The sequence below is a fragment of the Vigna angularis genome, chromosome 3, assembly GCF_016808095.1.
Source record: "Vigna angularis cultivar LongXiaoDou No.4 chromosome 3, ASM1680809v1, whole genome shotgun sequence".
NCBI lineage: Eukaryota > Viridiplantae > Streptophyta > Magnoliopsida > Fabales > Fabaceae > Vigna > Vigna angularis.
Window position 1 is genome coordinate 7,732,974 of NC_068972.1, and position 22,752 is coordinate 7,755,725.

General features: G+C 30.2%; 3 protein-coding genes across 6 annotated transcripts; all 3 read left to right on the plus strand.

The window, feature by feature from the left end:
• Positions 1–265: 265 nt before the first annotated feature.
• Positions 266–8,028, plus strand: LOC108326350 (histone-lysine N-methyltransferase ASHH1). Of its 4 annotated transcripts, none has more exons than XM_017559811.2 (11): positions 266–485; positions 1,316–1,342; positions 1,466–1,560; positions 2,759–2,915; positions 3,305–3,391; positions 3,564–3,648; positions 3,730–3,823; positions 3,963–4,161; positions 5,232–5,266; positions 6,353–6,803; positions 7,604–8,028. In XM_017559811.2, exons 2-11 carry the CDS (start codon positions 1,340–1,342, stop codon positions 7,754–7,756), a joined length of 1,359 nt encoding a protein of 452 aa, XP_017415300.1. In that variant the 5' UTR covers positions 266–485; positions 1,316–1,339; the 3' UTR covers positions 7,757–8,028. The 4 variants fall into 4 exon arrangements, with proteins under 4 accessions (XP_017415300.1, XP_017415297.1, XP_017415298.1 ...); XM_017559808.2 differs by having other exon boundaries at positions 7,618–8,028; XM_017559809.2 differs by having other exon boundaries at positions 1,496–1,560; positions 7,618–8,028.
• Positions 8,029–9,506: 1,478 nt separating this feature from the next.
• LOC108324970 (phytosulfokine receptor 2) lies at positions 9,507–11,128 on the plus strand. The gene has a single exon (XM_017557932.2). The coding sequence runs from the start codon at positions 9,908–9,910 to the stop codon at positions 11,021–11,023; it is 1,116 nt and encodes a 371-aa protein (XP_017413421.1). The 5' UTR covers positions 9,507–9,907; the 3' UTR covers positions 11,024–11,128.
• Positions 11,129–18,079: 6,951 nt separating this feature from the next.
• On the plus strand, positions 18,080–20,126 carry LOC108325084 (peroxidase 12). Its single transcript, XM_017558088.2, has 3 exons — positions 18,080–18,366; positions 18,465–18,650; positions 19,409–20,126. The coding sequence occupies exons 1-3, from the start codon at positions 18,112–18,114 to the stop codon at positions 20,027–20,029; spliced, it is 1,062 nt and encodes a 353-aa protein (XP_017413577.1). The 5' UTR covers positions 18,080–18,111; the 3' UTR covers positions 20,030–20,126.
• Positions 20,127–22,752: the final 2,626 nt, after the last annotated feature.

Below are 22,752 nucleotides of genomic sequence, written 5' to 3' on the forward strand. Positions count from 1 at the left end.
TTAGATTTGAATTAAAAATATAATTAAATGAGCGAGTGCGTTAACCTGTTTAACCCGTGGTGAGTTGGGTCAGGTTAAGGCGGATTATCTATTTTGACAACACTAATTTAGTATACCATTATGTACATAGATTATAAAATAATGTTTTATTCTTTTCAAACATAAAATTTTAAATTTTAAAATAAGCAAAAAGTTAAATTTATTTAAAAAAATCAAAAAATCAATTGATAACTTGATCTAAGTTTCATGTACGTAGTTATGAAAATATTTCCTTGAAAAAACCTTTGATGAGTTGAGTTTCGGTAACTCTTCCGTTCCTGTGAGTCCAAAGCCAGGGCCATCTTTGGCGTCATTATATCTGTATTTGGCCTGCACCGTTTATGGAAACCCACCGTTGCCGACGCAGATCTTCTATTTACATTGGAAACCGATAAGCACATTCAGAGTTGGTTCCTTGATCATTGCGTTTCCCTTTTGTCGCTCAGGTTTCACTCTCACCGTTTTTTTTTTCTCTTCTGCAATGATGTTGAGTTCAATTTTTTGATTATGTTAAATTCTTAATTTGGGAGGCGAATTTAGCCTTACCATTGTTTTCGATGTCTCGTTTTATCCCCTCTAAGTTTTAGGGTTTAGGAAATTCTATTTAAATTATCTATTGTTCTAACAGTTCAAGCTTATTCTTAGTAGCGGCTCTGGACTTGTGAAATTGTGACTCGGTAGGTTAGGTTGCCTTCAACTACCTCGTGTCCCTATACATTAAGTTTAATTGTGATAGGGATAGCACCCAATTAAAATGAAAAAATGAAGACAAGTAAAAGGAAGGGCCAAAAACTGGAATAATATCTCTATATTATGCCCAGAGAAATTTGTTATGACATTGTGTTTTTTCAGTAGATTCACACTCTTGCAATTGAGAAGTCGTGAAACTGTGGGTTTAAATAGTTTATAAGGAAAACATCTATTGGGATTGCTTGAATGGGTAAAGCGCTATTTCTAACCCATGTCTTTAATGGTGGAAAGTAGCGATATATGTTTGTTCTCACTTCTTATCTTGTTGAAGGAAATTTTTAACAAATTAGATTTTATATATATATATATATATATATATATATATATATATATATATATTTTAAATATAGAAAAAATGAACTTGATCCTCCCATAGTGATCAGTAAATTGAGTACAAAGTTGTGGTTGTTTTTCTACATTTCCATTTTGAATGAGTTATTACATTTACTTTTGTTACTAGAAGTTCCGATTAATTTGCTAGTTGATAAGCTATCCCTAAAATTATGTATGTTTTCCAATTTCACAGGTTACCACTACAATCTTTGCGTAGATGGTAATTTTTTCTTCTTTATTTTAGTTTTTTACGTTACTTCCTTCCCCCTTGTCTTACCTTTTGCATTTTTATATTATTATTTTATTAAAAAACAATATTGTTCATGTTAGTGTGTGTTTTCAGTCAATTAATAAGGACATTGTTACTTTGAAGGATCCTTTTACTGAAGAGTTGCCTCAGTACATACATATAAATCAGAATGAGTTTTTCATGCGAAGGTTAGTAGTTTCTTATACAGTATTTCCATTATGGTGTTTTTTTTATCGCTCCCTCATCCTCGTCTTTGTTAATAAGTCCAATTCTTTATGATCATAGCATAGCATATTTTGATGGAAACTGCTTCTTATTATGAAATTGAATCCACACCCCATGTATTGTTGAAATTCAATTCATACCCGTGCATTCTTGAACTTGATTGACTACTTATTGCTTAATGCTGTCTCACTATAATTCTATTAACACAAAACATGCATCTTGATCGGGTTGTTTTTATGAAGTTATCATACAAAAATCTATTGAACAATTTAGCAATGCTGAATTTTGTTTTGGTAGTAATTTAGAGTCTCGTATGATTTCATTCATTTGAACTTTCTATTATGGTTATTGGTGTTTCTTTTGTTGTCCTTATTTATCAGCCATTTGACATAGTTGGAAGTTTGATAGAGTTTGTTTGGATGATTTCTTTTTTCACAAATACTTATATGAGAAGAAAAAAAGAAATAAATTACGTAAGTTTCTGTAAAAGTTAAAACTAGCTTATGCCAAACTAATTTGTACAAGTTTCCTCATATTAGTTTCTCCAAAACCTAATATTTTAGTTATGTATAAGTTAGTTTTAGCTGTTGAAGATATCAAGTATTTCATTTTCCTTTTTATTTGTGTCTCCTATAAGTGATTGTAAATAAGTTTATCTAAATAGACACTTAGTCTCAATTTCAAGTATCATCTCTCTGGCTGTCTCCTGATGACTAGATTTTGTAAGATGAAGCTGTCCATTTCCTTTGAGACAGTACCCGTGGAGAACTGGAGAGGGAGCATAATGGAAGGGGTTACCGGACAAACAAGAGTTAGTAAGATTAAGCAGCCCATCCAAGGAATAGTGGACATCCTTCCCAGTATCTGAATGTGTAGAAAACTTAGTAAGGACAGTAATTCTAAAGATGTAAACCTGGCTAGGAAAAGAGTTGGTGTCATTATAATTGGATTACATCTTTTAAAAAAAAACAAATACTGGTTTACTAACTAATTACATTCCTCACCATCATCTACACATAGCCTAGGTTATAAAGCCCATTGTACCCCTTACTATCAATCCAATCTTAAATGCAAAATCTGATGAATATTTTGTATTGGACTTCTGGATTAAGCATCAAAAGTTTTATTGAGTTGTTTACCTTTCACTTCATTTCTTTCCAGGCACAAAAAACAGAAGGAGGAGGATATTGCTATATGTGAATGCAAATATGATGCTGATGACACTGACAGTGCATGCGGGGATAGCTGCTTGAATGTTTTAACCAGCACAGAATGCACCCTTGGTTATTGCCCTTGTGATATCTTGTGCAAAAATCAGGTGAATTCATGTTTAGCTCTGTATACGGTTATATATATATATATATATATATATATATATATATATATATATATATATATATATATATATATTATTCATCTGTTGGTCACAAAAATTTAAAGATACATTTTTTTGTTTTACTATAACTACCCTGCTGGTAGCTAGGGTTGAATCATGAGAAGTTAATTCCTTTTTATCTCCCAACCTGTGTTTGAGGGAACTTGACCTAATTATTGCTTACTTATATTCTGTTTTTTTTCCCTTTCATTTTATGAACTTCTCAGTGGTGCTCAAGAATACCCTTCTAGAATGTTTTTGAACCTTTGAATTTATTTTGGACGAGGCCAATATCAATTACTATATTCATGCTCCATATGTCTTGGTTACAGAAATTTCAGAAGTGTGAATATGCTAAAACAAAGTTGTTTAAAACTGAAGGCCGTGGATGGGGTCTTTTGGCTGATGAGGATCTTAAGGTAATCATATGATATAATATATTGCAATGAAATTAGCAAAAGGAAAAAAGGGAAACTTTCTTGCAAAAACCTGATGAATTTCAATGCATTTTATATTTTATGGGAATGGCTTATCATGTAGTCATTCCTTTAGTTCAGCAGTGCCACACTTCAATTAACATATTTCATATAGGCAGGACAATTTGTCATCGAATACTGTGGAGAAGTTATATCATGGAAGGAAGCCAAACGTAGATCTCAGGCTTATGAAGATCAAGGTAAAATGCCAATAAATTCAATGCTTCTGTTTGTCTGGTATTTGACTGTACGTTTTTTAAAAACTTGTTTGCTTTTTGCAGGCCTTAAAGACGCATTTATCATTTGCCTTAATGCATCTGAATCTATTGATGCAACCAGGAAAGGAAGCCTTGCTAGATTTATAAATCATTCCTGGTAATCACTATATACAAAAATACGAAGATTAAGTAAATCGAACCTGCTAGTATGCAAAATTTAGTAGGCGCTTTTTCTTGTTCTCCTTTGTTTCCCTTGCCCAAGGTTTGATATCAAATGAATACTTTTAAGTTTGCAGTCAACCGAATTGTGAGACGAGAAAATGGAATGTGTTGGGGGAAATAAGAGTTGGAATATTTGCAAAACATGATATTCCTATTGGAACTGAATTAGCTTATGATTATAATTTTGAATGGTTTGGAGGTGCAAAGGTTCGTTGCCTATGTGGTGCACTCAAATGTTCAGGGTTCCTTGGAGCAAAATCTCGTGGTTTTCAGGTAAGCTTTATATAGGTAGTTTTAACCCTACAAAAATGAAGTGCTTGGATGAATCCTTTTGTATACTTTGCAAGGCGTGATTGTTGTAGTCTTGTAGATTATGAGCTTTTAAGTCCCGCTGATAGTTTGAAAGATGATGGTTAGATGTTTTTTTATTGTAGTGTAGACGATTTATTATAAAACCTAAATAATATGGAAAATGTGTTAATGGAGGCTTTATTAAAGAGACGAGCTCTTCTGTTCAATTTGATTATCAGTTTTGATCCATTGCAGAAAACATGGTAGAATCTTGCCATAGGTGGTTTGGGCATGTGTAGTGATGATCACTAAAGGTCTGAATTAGGAGAGTAGATCACATTGAGGGTAGCCTTAGTGCTTGGGGCAGAGGGAAGCCCAAAAATTATAAGAGGTTTTTGGGAGGAATTTAAAGGTCTATAGGTTGCCTATTGAACATAGGAGCAATTGTTTCTAGGTATTATGTTTTATATCCAGGAATCACATTCTCATGAATACTATGTTCAAGAACAAAATTTCCATTAAAATGTTTGGTTGACATTTAGTAATTTTATGGTAAATAAATTTATTCAATAAAAAGTTGAAAAAATGAAAGTGGAAGAAACTTATATAACTTATGTTCCTGTGAGAATATTTTCATCACCAAGGGAAACATGAACATCTCATTACTAAGAATCAATAATTCCTGAGAAAATTTATTATAAACTTGTACCAAACATGGTAATTTGGTATTCACTAGTTCACTTTCTTAGGAGTCCTTTTTAATACCTTGAAACAAAGGCTTTCTTTGATTGATCCATGTAACCAGCCTGACTTACTGGTAAAGGGCTTGATTGTTGTTGTATCAGTTTTGATCTAGTGGAATGCACGCGCTGAAAATCATTTAATCGGGGGAAGCACTTTTTTTAATAATTGGAAATAGCTAGCTTTATTCCTTTCTTTTTCTTAATTTTCCTTTATTATTATTATTATTATTATTATTATTATTATCATTATTATTATTATTATTCATTTTTAATCACTATTTTTCCTAATGTTGGGAAAACTATGAGCAGGAGGATACTTATCTATGGGAAGATGATGATGATAGGTAATTGTTGATGTGTTCTTTCGTTACGATTCATTCCTCTCTAAATAACAGCTTTCATCTTCTCTTTTAGGAATCTGCTGACCACTGTAATAATCAAACATAAAATGATTTAGTATTGTTTACCTATCCCCTGAAACTACTGTCATTGTTTCAAAATTTTGCTTTCTTACTATGGGGAAACAAACTACCATCATCAACCAGGTTACAATAGCACATGGAAATCTTGAAAATCCAGTCATTACATTTTCATACATTTTAATTTTGGAACAAAGTTAAAAGTTATGTCATGAATTGTCATTATATATATATATATATATATATTGCATTAAACATTATAATTTTAGGGATAAATGTTTTTACTATTTGATAATATTGGTTATTTTGTGATTAGCCCCTCTATAATTTCTGTTGTGATCCCCCCCTCCCCCCTTATATTTAACCTTAAAAATAAAGTACCGTGTTTTATTCTCTCACCGGTGCATCTATCAGGAGAAAAGGTGAGCGACTTGTATTTCTTTGCAAATACAAATAAAAAAGTCAAATAGATTAATTCCAAAAACATTTTTTTTAGAGATTAAAATATTAAATCATTTCATTTTTAATATACAAAACCGAAGAAAATGACTATTTTTTTTACTTTCACTTATTAACCTAATTTAGAAGATTCTTTTCTTCTCCTTATTGAAATAAACTTTTTCTCCCGATATTTATTTTTAAAGAAAATAGATATACATCGACAATGGAAAAATGGAAAACAGTTTTACACTTTTTCGGTCACAGACCACAGTGTAAAGTAGCCATTGAACTTTTATTTTATTGTATCAGAGCAAGAAATGTGAGCATTATAACTTTTCAATGAACAAAATTTAATTATCTCTAAAATACCTGATTAATAATTCTAAAATGCCTGATTAAGATTAACAACTCTTTTTCCTGATATTTATTGTATTTATGTACAACATATCTACATTGTAAGTTTTAATACACAACTAAAAAGAATGCTAAATTTATTTACACCGTTCCTTTCATTCCTTTTTCTCATGGTGATTTGGTGCATGATTTTCTTGTTGATGTTTTTGGTTACAGGTACTCTGTTGAGAAAATTCCTGTATATGATTCTGCAGAGGATGAACCAGTGTCAAATGTTAATGGACGAACTGAATCCTCTTTAGATGTGATGCTTAAAGCTGAGCAACTATCTGAGTCCACTGGTTTCAATGTTCAGTCCCTTGATTCAGTTCAGATGAAAGATTTAGATGTCAAAAAGATTAAGACTGAAGTAGCAGATGAGGATATGCACTTGTACACCCACGATACTGAACAGACGCTTTCACAAAAGAATGCAATGATATCACGAATCCGAGGTAATGCTGCAGGCAGAAACTATCACATTGGACCTAGGTCCATTTCTACCAAAAGATCAAGGGCATATAATGGTGGAAGGTTTAAAAATCTCGTAGAGAAGAAAATTGATGCCAAGTTTGCTGCTGGCCTCCTAGCATCCAAGGAAGCACAAGAGGAGATTTTAAATTCTGAGGTACATTTTCGTTAGATTTTGTTGTTGCTGATTACTGAACATTATAACCTTGGCTCTTAATGTTGTCATTAGTGGGGACTTAATCTCAGGTACGTCCTCTTGCAAAGATATCTTTAGTAATGTAGTTATGAGATTCGTGATTGGATCTGGAGGATCCTTTGTTTTAAATGACTAGTTCATAATCTAGATTTATCATTTAGAGAAAAGTAAATGTCTTTGAACTTAGCTGGAAGCCTCGAAGAGTTTATCTAGGGGGTGGCTGTGCATGATTTTGTAACTTTGAAATCGTAAAAGTTGTTTAATTTGGTGGCAAACCCCAATCCTATCACTTTATATTGTGCGGTTGCAGATCACCTAAATCGTATTTGTTACTGATTTTAATATAGTTCACACTAATCAAGAATGTCAAGTGAGAAAGTAAAAGTGCATTTGTTTTTCATTCGAAATTAGTAAGTTTATAAGCTCTTCGATTCTACTAAATGGTAAATGAATTCTTCCTTTGAACTCTGCACTCTTGCTTCAAAGAAGTAAAATCCTTTGGTTTCATATTGAGGAATTCCTTTTCCTCTGGTCCCAACCCCCTCCAAATCTCTTCATCCTGCAATTACTGCTTAATGCACATCTCTTCTTACCATCACTGCTTAATGCTAATGTAAGAAATTACAAAAGGATATCAATGTCAACATCGAGACGAAAATAATCAAATTGTTGGGCATAGTTTAGATGTGAATTGGAGTAGGGGTTTTGTGCGTCATAGTAAATGCTTTATTATCACTCAATCATTCATCTCTTATTTAAAGGTGTCTCCATGCAGAAAAGAAAGGATGATGCTACATCTACTCTTGATTCCTTATACGATGAAATACGGCCTGCTATTGAGGAACACGAGAGGGATAGCCAAGACAGTGTATCCACCACTGTCGCAGAGAAGTGGATACAGGCTTGCTGCCTAAAATTGAAGGCTGAGTTTGATCTCTACTCGTCAATTGTGAAAAATGTTGCTTGCACTGCGCAAAGGGCACCTGGACAAGCAAAACCTACTGAAGTAGATAATGAAAACGAAATTAAGTTCTTGACAGGTTGAAATTCTCATTTCATTTTTTCCCATCTGTAATTTTCAACGTCACTTAATGTGTGGGCAAATTTGGGGGGTACTTCTTTTTAAAATTCGTTAAGTTGAGAATCTAAGACTCGATGAATAGATCTTTTCAATATTTATTTGTTATTTTTGCCTAATTTTCCCCTCTATTTTTCTTTTTTTGTGGAAATGAAAATACATGGAATAAACTATAGGTTGCATTGGAAAAATGTAATACAAATGGTATGTTCGTTGGTCGCCTGTTAATAAGAAGAATTATTTTAGCATGGATGTAATCTTCTCATAGAGACCAAATCAATGATAACTTCATTAATTACTTGCCAGACATCCCTGTCTGATTGACTGGTTCAAATAGAGCGAATTGTTAATCCATTGGTATCGCATATTCATCGTGGATATTCCTCCTATTAGCTACAGACACCGAGAGTTACTAAGACAAAAAATATAAAATGATAAATTTCTCTGATGTGTTATATATATATATATATATATATATATATATATATATATATATATATATTGACCTTCTCATTATACTAAAATACCTTTCTTTTTATTTCTAAAATACCTTGTCTAGATAGTCTTTGATATAGTGAGGGAAGAAAAATGAAATAATGGTGGTACAAATTGAAATTAACTAAAGCGGAATTATAAATTTTTTGCACTGGTGGAAATAAAAAGCAATCAGAGGTGAAATCAAAGAAATAAAATAAAATAAGAATTACAATTTTAGGGGTATATTCAATTGAAATTTCGGAGAATATTTACATACCATTTATAGTATCAAATAAAAAAAAATCATACTTCTGAAAAAAGTACGATATTTCTTGTGAAGTCTCTGTAACTGGAAAGTAGTCTCAGACATTTTGACCATGTGAAATGAAAGGAGAATGAAGTTATTTCGTCTCCTCATGACTACCCATTGCAACATAAATGTCCTTTTAAGCGGAAGGATGCTATTCTATTTTTTCTCTTTACTGTTGTTTTATGTCACTTGTTTTCAGTATGTGCATGAGGAACTTCCATGTTAATAAATGATTGGGACGTTGTAAATATTAGTGTATTTAAATTAAATTATAGGACTGAATATATTTTTGTATATGAAAATTTGGTGATAAATTATAATTTGTTATACGTTCGAAATTTTAATATATTTTAACTTTTAACTATAAAAATAAATTAATACAATTTTTTTAATCAAATCATAATATTTTTTTAGATGTCAAATGAGTAAAAAAAATTAACGTAACAAAATTAAAAATATTTATTTTCAAAATTTAAAATCCAAAACTTATTAAAGTTTATGTTACAATTAAAACAAAATAACAAATTTTAATTTTGAATCAAAATTTAAAAATTAAAAATATATTTAATATAAGAAAAACAGAATTTTAATTGTAAAAAAGTAATGTAATAGATTTCACTTGGAGTTTGAATGGTTCCAATCCCAATGCAACAATCCCACCAACCCCGTTGGGATAAACATGTGAAATCACAATTTAGCATGAATACGAAACCAGATTTTCAATCATCAAGGAAAGCTCTTGATTTGTTTTGTTAAAAAAAACAAGAAAAAAGAAATGCTAGTAGGAGAAGTAAGTGCAGATAATGGGTGAAGAAGTTCATTTGACGATTATAGATGAAGAAACATAATTCAAAACTGTGGCATAATAACAGAGTATAGATATTGAAGCTGAAAAGACAGCCATTTGATGTGCGAAACCCTTCTCCTTCCCTCTCTAAGGTCAACAGAGCCACTAATAATGAACCTCTGAAGTCAACAAGAGCCAAAATTCACAGCAGAGGGAGGAAAAAGCAAAAGAAAAGTGGGGTTAAAATGGAGTTCATGAGTTAAGCAAATCCGTTGACTGGTCTCCCATCAGCATTTCCACGAAATCACTATCACACTTCCTTTCCATTTTCCATTCCCTCTCCCTTAACCATTCATCTCTCTCTCTCTCTCTCTCTCTCTCTCTCTCAGTCAATCAATCATTCCACCCCTCCCATGGACCACGCTTTCCAAGCCATCGTCGCTGCCATAGGTAGCTTCTTCGTCGTCACGCTTCTCCTCGCCGGCGTCATCATCCTCTGCCAGCAGTACCGCAACTCCTCCAAAGCCCGCACCCGCGCCATTCAGAGATCAACTCGACCCGCCCCCGCCCGCGATGCCTCTTTTTCTCTAGCCGTTGTCGACGCCAGCTGGTCCTCCGACCCCAACCTCATCAAGATCACGTGGGAAGAGCTCGCCGTCGCCACCGAAAACTTCTCTCCGCACCTCATCGTCGGCGACGGCAGCTTCGGCCTCGTCTACAAGGCCCGCCTCTCCACCAACGCCCTCGTCGCCGTCAAGAAGCTCTCTCCTGACGCCTTCCAGGGTTTCCGCGAGTTCCGGGCGGAGATGGAAACCCTAAGCAAACTTAACCACCCAAACATCGTCAGAATCCTCGGGTACTGGGCCTCCGGCCCGGAACGCTTACTCGTCTATGAATTCATCGAAAAGGGAAACCTCGATCAGTGGCTCCACGAGCCCGATCTCTCCCGCTCCCCCCTGTCCTGGGAAACTCGAGTCAACATCATACGCGGCGTGGCCCATGGGCTTTCCTACCTCCACGGGCTCGAGAAGCCCGTCATTCATCGCGACATAAAGGCCAGCAACATCTTGCTGGACTCCAAGTTTCAGGCCCACATCGCTGATTTTGGGCTTGCCCGCAGGATGGATAAAACGCACTCCCACGTTTCGACGCAGTTCGCCGGCACTATGGGGTACATGCCGCCCGAGTACATTGAAGGGTCGAATGTGGCGAACCCGAAGGTGGATGTGTATAGTTTTGGGATTTTGATGATCGAGACGATGTCGAGTCACCGGCCCAATTTGCCAATGAAATTGGGCCAGAGTGACATTGGGATGGTCCAGTGGGCGAGGAAGATGAAGGAGCAAAATGCGGAGATGGAGATGGTTGATGTGAATATTTCAAGAGAAGGGTTGATTGAGGAAAGTGTGAGGGAGTATGTGCGCATCGCTTGTGAGTGCACCAGTCAATTGCAGAAGGAAAGACCATCAATGCCAGAAGTTGTAGAATGGTTGGATTCCACGCCTCTCAAACTTTTCATCCCACCATAATCATGTAAATACCTACTACTCCAACTACACTCACCCCCGTTAAATCTACCTCTACTTGTTTTACTAAAACATTATTTACCTTATAATCATACATCTTCTGTTCAAGCTTCCAGTGTCTTCTTTTTTTTACCATTTTAGAGATTATCATTCCCTTTTTTTTGTGATTATTTTATTTATTATATTGATTTCATTGTGTTTGTAGATTTCACCTCAACCAAAATTTGAATAATATTGAAGATTTTCGATTCCTCTCATGCCTGGTTGTATAACTAGTACACCAATATTTTAAGTTCAAAACCAGTTCAACGAATCAGTTCAAATTTTTTTCTACCATTCAAAGTTATTAGATGATTTTATTTAGCTTAGATTTAGAACATGGTTTCCAACTTGGATCTATACCAAAAATAAAAAAGATGAGTGATCAACTCACCTTAACACTAGGAACAAAGTTAACCCAATAACATTGAATAAATAAGTTCATTACATTTAATCTCAATAAAATAAATAAATAAACTAGTCACGAGTGTCATATAAAGTATAATATGCAAGTGAGGATAAATTGAATTTGAACCCCTCCATTTCTAGTTGATTTATGGCTCCCTTCCCTCTCTTTTTCTCTTCAACTCTTTAAAAGATTTATAATAAGACACTCTCATTTAAGTGAAAATTTTCAAAAGTGTTGCAGTAAGGTGATTTTCGCTTTAAGAGGTTACATTTTTGTTTGAGCGAAAAGGATGGAGAGTTAGCTAATGTTTTTAATCAAGTGAAACAGTGGACTTAACTTCCTTTTTTATCATAAAGATTTCCTTTTGAAATGAATTTTTCATTCATGTATTCAATACTACATGAACATTATACAAAAAATGATTCTAAATTAAGATAAATTTTAACTAAAGTGTAGAACAATTAGTTTGTTGAGTGTCATCTAAAAATCTTATTTCTATTGGATATTGATATTTATCATCGGTTGAATGTTTAAGCCCTTTATATTTCATGACCTAAAACAAACATAATTGTGTGAAGTATGAATCCGTCCTACAAAACTTAGACGATTTATATCATAACATGAGATGACTTGAAGAAAAGTACATGACACCCTTAGATACCAAGCAATAAAAAATGTGTTTCCCGTTAACTAGACTAAGATCTCCACATATATCCTCATATTGAGGACTACTCACGAATGCTTCAATTTAGAGTTTTGAAAAACTTTGGATTGGAATAATAACAATTCAAATATTGATGGTATATGTTATAAAAGTTTTAACACATAAAGTCTCCAAATATATATATATATATATATATATATATATATATATATATATATATATATATATATATATATATATATATTCCTCTCTCCAATTTGTTTGTTATCGAATGTGTTAAATTTGTATTAAAGTGCTCAAGTAGTACTTTACTTGGACCTCTTATTTATATTATTTGTATTTCTGCATAATCGTTTAAGTACTTTGAACCACTTGATGGTTTGGTCTTCTTGTCACTCTTATCTTCAATTTGTTTATTATTAAGTGTGTTTCGTTCATCCTGAATAACTCGAGTAGTACTTGTGTAACGTGCTTCAATACTAAGTAGGTGTTTGAACGTAAGAATATATTAAATACAATAATTAATGTAAAAATTATCTTATTTGGACCTCCAATTTATACAGTTTGTAATGAACTTTTACTTACTATTGACTTCATTACGGTCCAATCATGTCATAATACAAATTAATTAATTGATTTGTATTATGTTTCTTTTAGACTAGTTAATTGCGTTAGTCGTCAAGTGTTTGAGATTGACAATCAAGTAGATTGATCAATCTACATATTGGTATGTTAGTTTTGATTACTTGACCTGTCAATATATACTATATGTCACTTATTTTTATAAAATTAAAGATTAATAAAAATAATTATTGTTTGCACATTCAGAAATATATTTATTTACAATAAAATAAGTTATAGAATTATATACAATTTTTTTTTTAATTTTAAAAAATTCCTGTTCTTCCACTTTTCTTATTTTTTTTATTTCATCACACTAAGGGTGTGATCACTGTAGATGATTGATTTGAGGGAGAATGAGTAGATGAAGTTAAGAAGAATTGAGAGTGAATTGATTGTTGTTTGTTTGAAGGGATTTGGAGGTGAGCATGAGTGAATTTGGAAGTAAAGTGTGTGAAGATGAGTATAGAATTTGACCGATGTGACAAATAAAAAATAATAATTGATAAATATTGAAGATTACCAAAATACCCTTAATAGTATAAAAGTAATATAAAATTGTAATTGTTAATATTATGTATAATTGTAAAAATTATTATAAGAAAAAAATATTAAAATTAATTTTTAACATGAAAACAATTATATTATTACTATTATTATAATAATTATTATTATTAAGGGTTATTTTTGTAGTTTTATTTCTCATCCCTCTGAATCCTCTCCACTAAGGAGGGATTGGTTTTAACCATCATCTCTCAAATTCTCACTCACAAATCCACACAAATCACGAACATTCTCAACTCTCTTTTTCTTTATCACAAATAGTAAATCTCTCCAAGTTATACCATGTTCATATTGATGGGTGTATTATATAGGATAGAGAGTTTAACTATTTTCTTTAAAAATTTTGTAATATGGTTCAATCTTTCATTTTTTTCAGTGACATAATGAAAGTAATTAGTTTTAGCTACATCATATAATAACTAATTTAAATATTTTTTAAATTTGTCTTTATCCAAATTTTAATACATTTTAATTTTCAAATTTAAAAAATAGTAAATATAACAATTTTTAACCCAACAATATCAATTTTTTTATATATTAATCTGTTACTGACAAGTAAAATGTATTAACGGGTATAAGTAATTGAAATATCAACTTAAAAATAATTTAAAACATTACAATTATTTCACATAAATAAATAAAAATATTATATTTATTTATTTTTAAATTTTTAAGACTAAATTTGTTAAAACTCAAAACCTATTTAATTATTATGATTATTATTACTTATCCAATTCTTTTTATCTATTTCTTCCGTATGTAATACACACAACACAAATTTCAAAGTAAACAAAACATTATTTATTATAAAGTTTGGTTGGCTCAAATATGTTAAATTTAATATTATTTTGTATCGGTAGCACTTGTGAGTCATAATGACAAAGACAGGAACATAATATTTAAAATCAGAAATCATTATAATGGTATGTTATTTTTTATAATTTGATTTTGATATTTAGGCGACTTATACGAATACATGAGACCGTGTCATTCGCGCCTACAATTTTTATATAGTTCGTCACCATATTCTTACATGTGTTTATTATAAAACGATGGAAACAGTTGAAATGTTGATCAGAGTTTTCGTTTCTATTTGAGATTGTTCTCTCCCTCTCACAGTAAATGGTCAATTCAAGTATTCCAAAAAACTGTTCTCCCACTTTATTGATTCCCTACTTATTTATCTACTCAAAACTCTACCATTCAACTCTTCTTTTCTTTATACGCATCACTTCTCAGAGAAAATAACAAAATAGTAGATAAGAAATTAATTATATATTATTATGTTAATAATTTATTTAAAAACGAAATTATGATAAACTATTAACTATATATAATGGAGTATGATTTTACCCATCTATTATATATCTACTTTTTCTAAATCTCTCCAACATCCCATAGAAATTAAAAAAAAAAAAACTTTTTAAATTGTGTATTTACTCTATTTATATTTTTTGTACTTTCTGTATCAACAGTAAAAAATGTTAATTCCGTCAACAGAAACAAATGCATCAAGGCTCGAGTCCAATACACCAAAAAGCTTATATTTAAAAGAAATTAAAAGAAAAACACTTTCACATTATATAGTTTGAAAATCAAAATAAAATTTTCAAATGTATATTTTTTAACCATTTTTTATTTTAAAAGTATGTAATTCAAAAATTATTTTTTACTTTCATATTTCATAATTAAAAAATTAAAATGAAAATTTTATTTTATTTACACTGCCTATAATATATATATATATATATATATATATATATATATATATATATATATATATATATATATATATATATATATATATATATATATATATATATATATATATATATATATATATATATATATATATATATATATATATATATATATATATATATATTTAGAGTACACAACCTCCAAGTCGAAGAAAAAAAAAAGAAAAACTTATTCTGTGATAAGTTAAAGTCCTTAAAGAATACACAATCCGAATATCTAGGGTAGATGAAAAAACTTAATTTATGGATCAAAGTTTCTAAGGTATAAATATATACTTTGTAAAAATTATAAATTGTAACCATTATTTTATTATTTATTTCTACATTTTCCTTTTCCTTTTTATCTTTTTTTTTTAAATCCAATTATGTTTTTAAAGACTATGAAAATGATTGTCTCAACATGTTGTCACATAAAGTGTATAGCAGATAGTATTTTTTGTCCAGTTTGTTTGTTTTTTTTGTACTAAAAGGATAGATAAATTTGAGAGGTGGACTGGGTTGGGCTGTGCAAAAGGGCAATTTGGAGGCTTTTTCTGCACCCCATCAAATTTCTTTCTTCACCGATCACTAAATATTATAAATATTCATAAAGGAAAAATACAAGTAAACATTAATATGATTTTAATATTGATTTTTTAAAACATAATTGATAGTTGAATATAAGGATGGCAAAAAAAATCCGTCTCTGCGGATATTTGTGGATAAAATTCACAACGGATAGTTGCTATCCGTGAATGTTTATTATCTAGGATTACAGGTAACGAGTATTTTAATATCCGCTTATAAATAGGTCGGATATAGGTATTGTACTATTTGATCTGTGGTGTCGTTACCTGCAAAAAATAAAAGTAATAATTTAATTTATATTTTATTTAATTCAATTTAATTTAAAATAAAATTAATTTATATTTTATTGGATTAAATATAATTCAAATTTAATTTATATTTATATTTTTTTATTTATATTAAATTTTATATATTTTTTGTAATTTTATTTAAATTTATTTTAAAAATGTATAAAATATATATTTTTAATATATGTGGGTGTCCGTAGATACCCATAGTTTAAAAAATCTGCGAATTTTTTTCAAACGATTATCGATGCGGATGATGAATGAATTACATGTAAAATTTTTATTTTGCGGGTCGGATACAGGTAGTTAGATTGTAGATAAACATTATCGATACTCAACTCCACCCATTATCATTACTCGACCCATTATCATTCCAAATTGAATGTTGTAGTATTTGACGGAATATTCTTAAAATTGGTTGGAAATAAATGTTATAGAAGTAGTTTGAAATGAAGTGATTTAAATTTAAAATGCAATTTTATATTATTTTTTAATCTAATTTAGCGTAATCCACCTTTATACAATATTATAATTATGTCAGTGTACGATTTTATATTAATATATGTTGTTAAATTGTTGACAACAAAAAAATAATATATTTCATTATAACTTTTATTTAACATTTATATTATCATAGATGAATAGGTGAGTAACTACAGCAATCTTTTCACAAAACATATATAATATATCTCTAAATAGTAGATGATGATGGTTTAGTTTCGAAACATTAAACGACTAAATATGTAATTAAATGTATATATAAAATAAAATCACATATTCACGTAACTATAAAGATAAAATGAATTTGATCCCAATAATTATTATTTTTTCTTTCTAACCAAATATACTTTTAAGAACAAACATCAGTTATACAAACAAAACTAAACATATTTTTCATAAAAAAAACTACATTTTTAGCTTTTAAAATAGACCTATAAATTCTAAATTAAATTAAGAACCAACTTAATCCTAAATTAATAAAAAAAAATTATATTTTAAAAGTCGTTTCTTAAAAAAGAAGAAGAAAACTTACCACCACTCGAATCATACTCTTAAATATCAGTTCTATTTACCAAAACGGCAGGGTGCGTATGTTTTAATGTTTTATTTTAGTAATTATATTTATTTTTTTGTGTACTGTCTAAATCCCCAGTGACTAGGGATGACACAAAAATCCGCGCCCGCGGATATTCGCGGATAAAATTCGTGATGAATATTTCCTACCCGCAATCTGTGGGTAGTGGATATTTTAATACCCGCTTATAAACAGGTTGGGTGTGGGTATTATACTATCCGTACCCGCGGATACCCGTTACCCGCTACCCGCAAAAAAATAAAAATAAAAATTTAATTTATATTTTATTAAGTTAAATTTAATTAAAATTAACATTAATTTATATTTTACAAGATTAAATTTAATTAAAATTGAATTTAAATTTAAATTTAATTTAGTTTATATTATATTTTATATATTTTTGTAATTCTATTTAAATTATTTTAATAATTTATTAAAATATATATTTTTAAAATATTTGTAGGTATCCGCGGATATCACGGATATTCACAGATTTTAAAATATCCGCAAATATTTTTTAAGCGGGTATCCGTGCGGGTAACGAATCGAATAGTGGGTGAATTTTTTTTTTATCGGGTCGGGTTGCGGGTATCCGAGCCGATCCGTTGCCAGTGACCATTAATTTGAACTAATTCAATGTCTTATTTCGTAATTCACCTTTTAAGTAGTTTTTTCAGAGACTAAATTTATCGTTTACTGAATGTAATTTTATAGAAGAATTTTAAAATAAATTATTAAGCAAATGAATTGGCTAATAAAGTAAATTAATAATATAAAAAAAACATCTATAAAAAGTTGTTGTTTATATTTTTATACAAAGCTAATGTTTTTTAATTAAAAAGTTTATTGTGTATGCTGAAAATATACAAATCATTGAAACCTATATAGAGAGTCGGTCATCTCTATTATTTGTTCCGTACGTGTGTATTTATATTTTATATCAGGTTTTGATTTAATATTTCTGAAAAAATGATGACAATTCACATGTGATGAAACAAAGTGGGAGGCATGAACGTGCCAGTCTCTGATTGAGTGGGAAGAAGGCTCCCAGTCCTATAAATAAGTGGATAGATGTTATAATTTGAAGTATGATTTAACCAAAAGAATGATGGCTAGTGTTAGTGGCATTGCTACCAACACGTCCTTCTGCATTTTGTTATTGCTTTCTTCCTTACTTTTTGCTTCCTCTGAAGCACTTGAAAGGCCTCCAATTGTGAAAGGACTATCATGGAACTACTATTTCAAGAACTGTCCCAGGCTTGAAAGGATAGTCGGAAGCCATCTCCAGAAGGTCTTCAAACAAGACAATGGTCAAGCACCTGCCTTACTCAGGATCTTCTTCCATGACTGCTTTGTTCAGGTATTTAACTAATATATATGTATTAGCATGGATGATATTTAATATTATATGCATGGATGCTTTTTACATATTTTGAAATTTTGATGATGTTGGTGAAGGGCTGTGATGGGTCGATATTGTTGGATGGAAGTCCTAATGAAAAGGATCAACCGGCAAACATAGGGATAAGGCCAGAGGCGTTGCAGACTATTGAAGACCTTCGATCTCTTGTTCACAAACAGTGTGGAAGAGTTGTCTCTTGCGCTGACCTCGTTGTTCTAGCAGCACGTGATGCTGTTTCTCTGGTAAACTTATTAATTCGTTTCATGCATCTTCTAATATATCTTTTTATCTCTAAACTAAAATCACCAACAAAACTGTTGAGATAAAAACGAAAAAGTAAAATAAAATATAAAGATAAAAAATCTATTAACTCGTTATTTTAAGATTTTAAATAAAGAGTAATATAAATTTTTTAAACATTTTCTTTAGTGTAAACTCAACAAAAACTTCCTAACATCCTTCAAAACACACAAAGAAAATAAAGTATAGAAACTGGAATTAAAGAAAGAAAATTTCAGAATTACTTTTAAATAAATTTTTAGTTTTAAAAAACTCTAAAGAATTTAGAATTAATTTACTCCTAAACTAATTTTGATTTATTTTTATAAATATTAGTACAGAAACTTGTACAAAGATGTATTTTTTCTCCCATTTAAAAATATTCCACAAAAGTAAAATGAAAGAAATTGTGTAAAATAATTTCTTCTCTTGACCAAGTCATCCTGTAAGTGATCATCATCATAGCACTATGACCTAAAAAGAAGGGGTGTAATTATTCTCTACTAGAATGACTACGACAATACTTCTCTTTTTCATTGGTCGGTACAATGAACCACACCACTTTAATAAAAAAATATTAATTCTTTTAATCATTACTCTCTATATTATTAAGAATATTAACTATTTAATGAAAGAATTAATGAGTGTTGTTTATATGTATAAGAATGATTAGCATTCTCTTGATGATTTTTTTCTTTTTTTCTTTTCACTTTGGTTTTAGTCTGGAGGTCCAAAATTTGCAGTGCCACTGGGAAGAAAGGACGGTCTAACCTTCAGCATAAACGGCACAAGAAACCTTCCAGCGCCGTCGTCCAGAACCGGCAAGCTCCTCGAAACGTTCGCCGCCAGAAATTTCAGCGCCACCGACGTGGTGGCGCTCTCCGGTGCGCACACATTCGGGCGGGCCCACTGCTCCACATTCTTCAGTCGAATCAACCAGACGGAGACACCAATCGACCCGTCCTTGGCGAAGAACCTGAGCAATACGTGTCCGAGCGCGCAGTCTCCGAACACGGCGGTGCTGGACGTGCGAACCCCTAACGTTTTCGACAACAAATACTACGTGAACCTAGCGAACAGGCAGGGCCTGTTCACCTCGGACCAGGACCTGTTTAGCGACTCGAGGACAAAAGGGATTGTGAACTCCTTTGCTTCCAATGAGAAAGTGTTTTTCAATAGCTTTGCCGATGCGGTGGTGAAGTTGAGCCAGTTGGATGTGTTGACGGGGAATCAAGGACAGGTTCGCGCCAAGTGCTCCGTTGCCAACAAGAGGAAGGAGGGTTTGGTGGTAACCTCCGTGGTGGAAGAAGCTGTGGATTTACGCGGTCACATGTCACATTAAGGAATGTTTGTTTCTTAATTTAATAAATTAATGACCGTTTCTGCAATGTGTAATCCTTACTTTCTTTCAATCTTCACTTCCTCACCTTTTCTTATCACTTCGTATTCTGATTACCAGTTTTAAACCCTTTATACTCTCATCCCTTCAAAAATCACACTTTTCTTAATATAAAACCAACCCATTCAACCTCAAAATGAAAAATAAAATTTAAAAGTCTTATTTTGCCACGTTGGATTTAATAAGGTGAAAAGGAGAAAAAAATAAACAATAAAAAATAATATCAATTAAATGAAATGTCTTAAATTTTTGTTTTCTAATGAGTATATCCTCCGCGGCGTTAGCTTATATAAGGCGAGGAAAATATTATTATTATTATTATAATAAATGAAAATAGAAAGATGATATAGGCAATAAAATTTTAATAATTTAGTTTTTACAACGTACGATGCATTTTTCTGTGTCTCTTTGAAATCTTCAACCATTACAAGAATATGACATCATATTAGTCATGGATCGAGAGGTTAACTATGAAAAAATATTCATCAGTATAAAAGTTAAGCTGAGCAATGACAATTATTAATAGATAGTTAATGAAAATAATAATTATTTAACGGATAATAAATGGATCAAACTTAATATAATATTTATAAACTAAAAAGAATATAAGGTAATTAACGATAATTATTAATTTTTATTAGAAAATTATTATGCAAAATCACTTACTCCAAGTGTTTTCGATATGTACTCTCTCTCACATGGAAGAGAGAGACGAACAAAGTATCTTTAATAAAAGAGGATTATCTTTATGCAAAATTACTTAATTAGAGTGTTTTTGACATGCACTCTTTCTCACATGAAAGAGAGAGACGAACAACGCATATTTGATAAAAGAGGACTATCAGAAAGTCTATCTCATGTTCAAGACAGCTTGGAGTATTTTGAGTAAGGGACTTCGATACCTTACCCGAAACACATAAATTTTCGCTTATTTTCTTGTTTAGTTATTTGTTTTAGAATTTTGTTCTTGTTTTCAGTATATTTGAACATGTCTTATTGAATATTAACGGAGAACGTGAAAGAAGGAAATTAAAATAAATATTTCTAGTTCTTTTCATTTTTAATTGTTAAGATGTTTTTTTTATAATATTTTTAGAACTTAATAACATTTAGATGAGAGTTATTATTTTGAGTAATAGGTTTTAATAAATAGAAGAGAATCGGCAAATAAGTTCTTTTTCTTTTTCACAATTTTGAATAAACAATGTAAAATTGAAAAGATCACTCTAGTTTCCATATAAACAAAAAGATAAATAAATGTTTATTTGTGTTAACACTCGTTTGGATAATTAGTAAAATATTAAGTAAAAATAAGATTTAAGAAAAATTAAAATACTAAAATAAATTAAATTATAAAGAAATATATAACATGTCAAATAGTTAGACATGTTTGATGTTTGCTTAGAAGAAATAATGTGTTTTCATTTGTAAGTCTAGACTAATAGAAAGTTAATTTTCTTTATGTCAATGAATGCAATATAGGATTGTAATTTTTTTCCCTCTTTCCATAGGTATATGGAACATTCAAACTGGATACATGAAACATTTTAAAATCATATTTCTATAACTATATTTATTATTTACAAATAGGCAAATACTTTTAAAGTAAATAAACATCCTAAAACTAACGGAAGCCAAATGCTTATAGTTGAGCTAACTATGTAAATAATAAAATTTAATATAGTCTTACGATATTTCAATAGACACATAGAGAGTTTAAAATTTAATGTTTACAATATGACTTACACAAGACAAGATAGAGAGTGAATAAAAATCTGAAAAAAAAAGTCTTTTTACTAATTTAATCATTTGATAAATTATTTGATTAGTTTTTTTCGTCTATTTTACACCAGATTACTTACAATTTAAAGGGAATAAAAATTAAGTTTCTAGATATTCAATGAAGTCTCTTAAGATTTAAAATTATTTTTATTTATATAAGTCATGGTTTGAGTTTCTCATCTAATTATTTTTAACACACTTTTACTTTAATCTTGGCTTTATTCTTGTGTTGAATGTATGAGTTTATTTTTTTTATGATAACAAAAAGTAATAAAGTTATTAATTTAATTATAAAATTAAATTTAAATAATTTTATAATTTTATTATTGGTAATTTTATTATTTTAGATAATTATTTTATTGTAAATATTTATTTTAGTTAAAAAAAGGTTAAATTTTAGAAAAAGAGGGTAAAATAATTATTTTAATTTTAAAAAAATAAAATGTATACGCCAAAAGCGAAAATCCTCTTATACAATAATATAGATAATTTTAATATTTATATAAATTTTAAAATTATCAATATTGATTATTATATTAAATCTCAAATTATAATTTCCATTTATATAATATATTCATGCATTGACGTATAATGTCTGTTAACTTTATTTCAAATTCAATGACCCAAACTTCTATCCAATGATCTCAATCATGCCCTCAAGTCCAACATTTACTTTTGTTATATGACTTTCTATCAAGTAAATGTAACAAACTTTCATGTCCCCTGTATAGTGTAATTAATTTTAATCAATTAAAGATAATGTCATACGCTTTTTCTTTTTACCGTGTAAAACTTATATGATCACTGTAATAAAAGTTTAGTTTTTTTTAAATGAAAATTGAAGGAAAATTATGTGATTAAGTAATTAAGATTAATCATTTTTC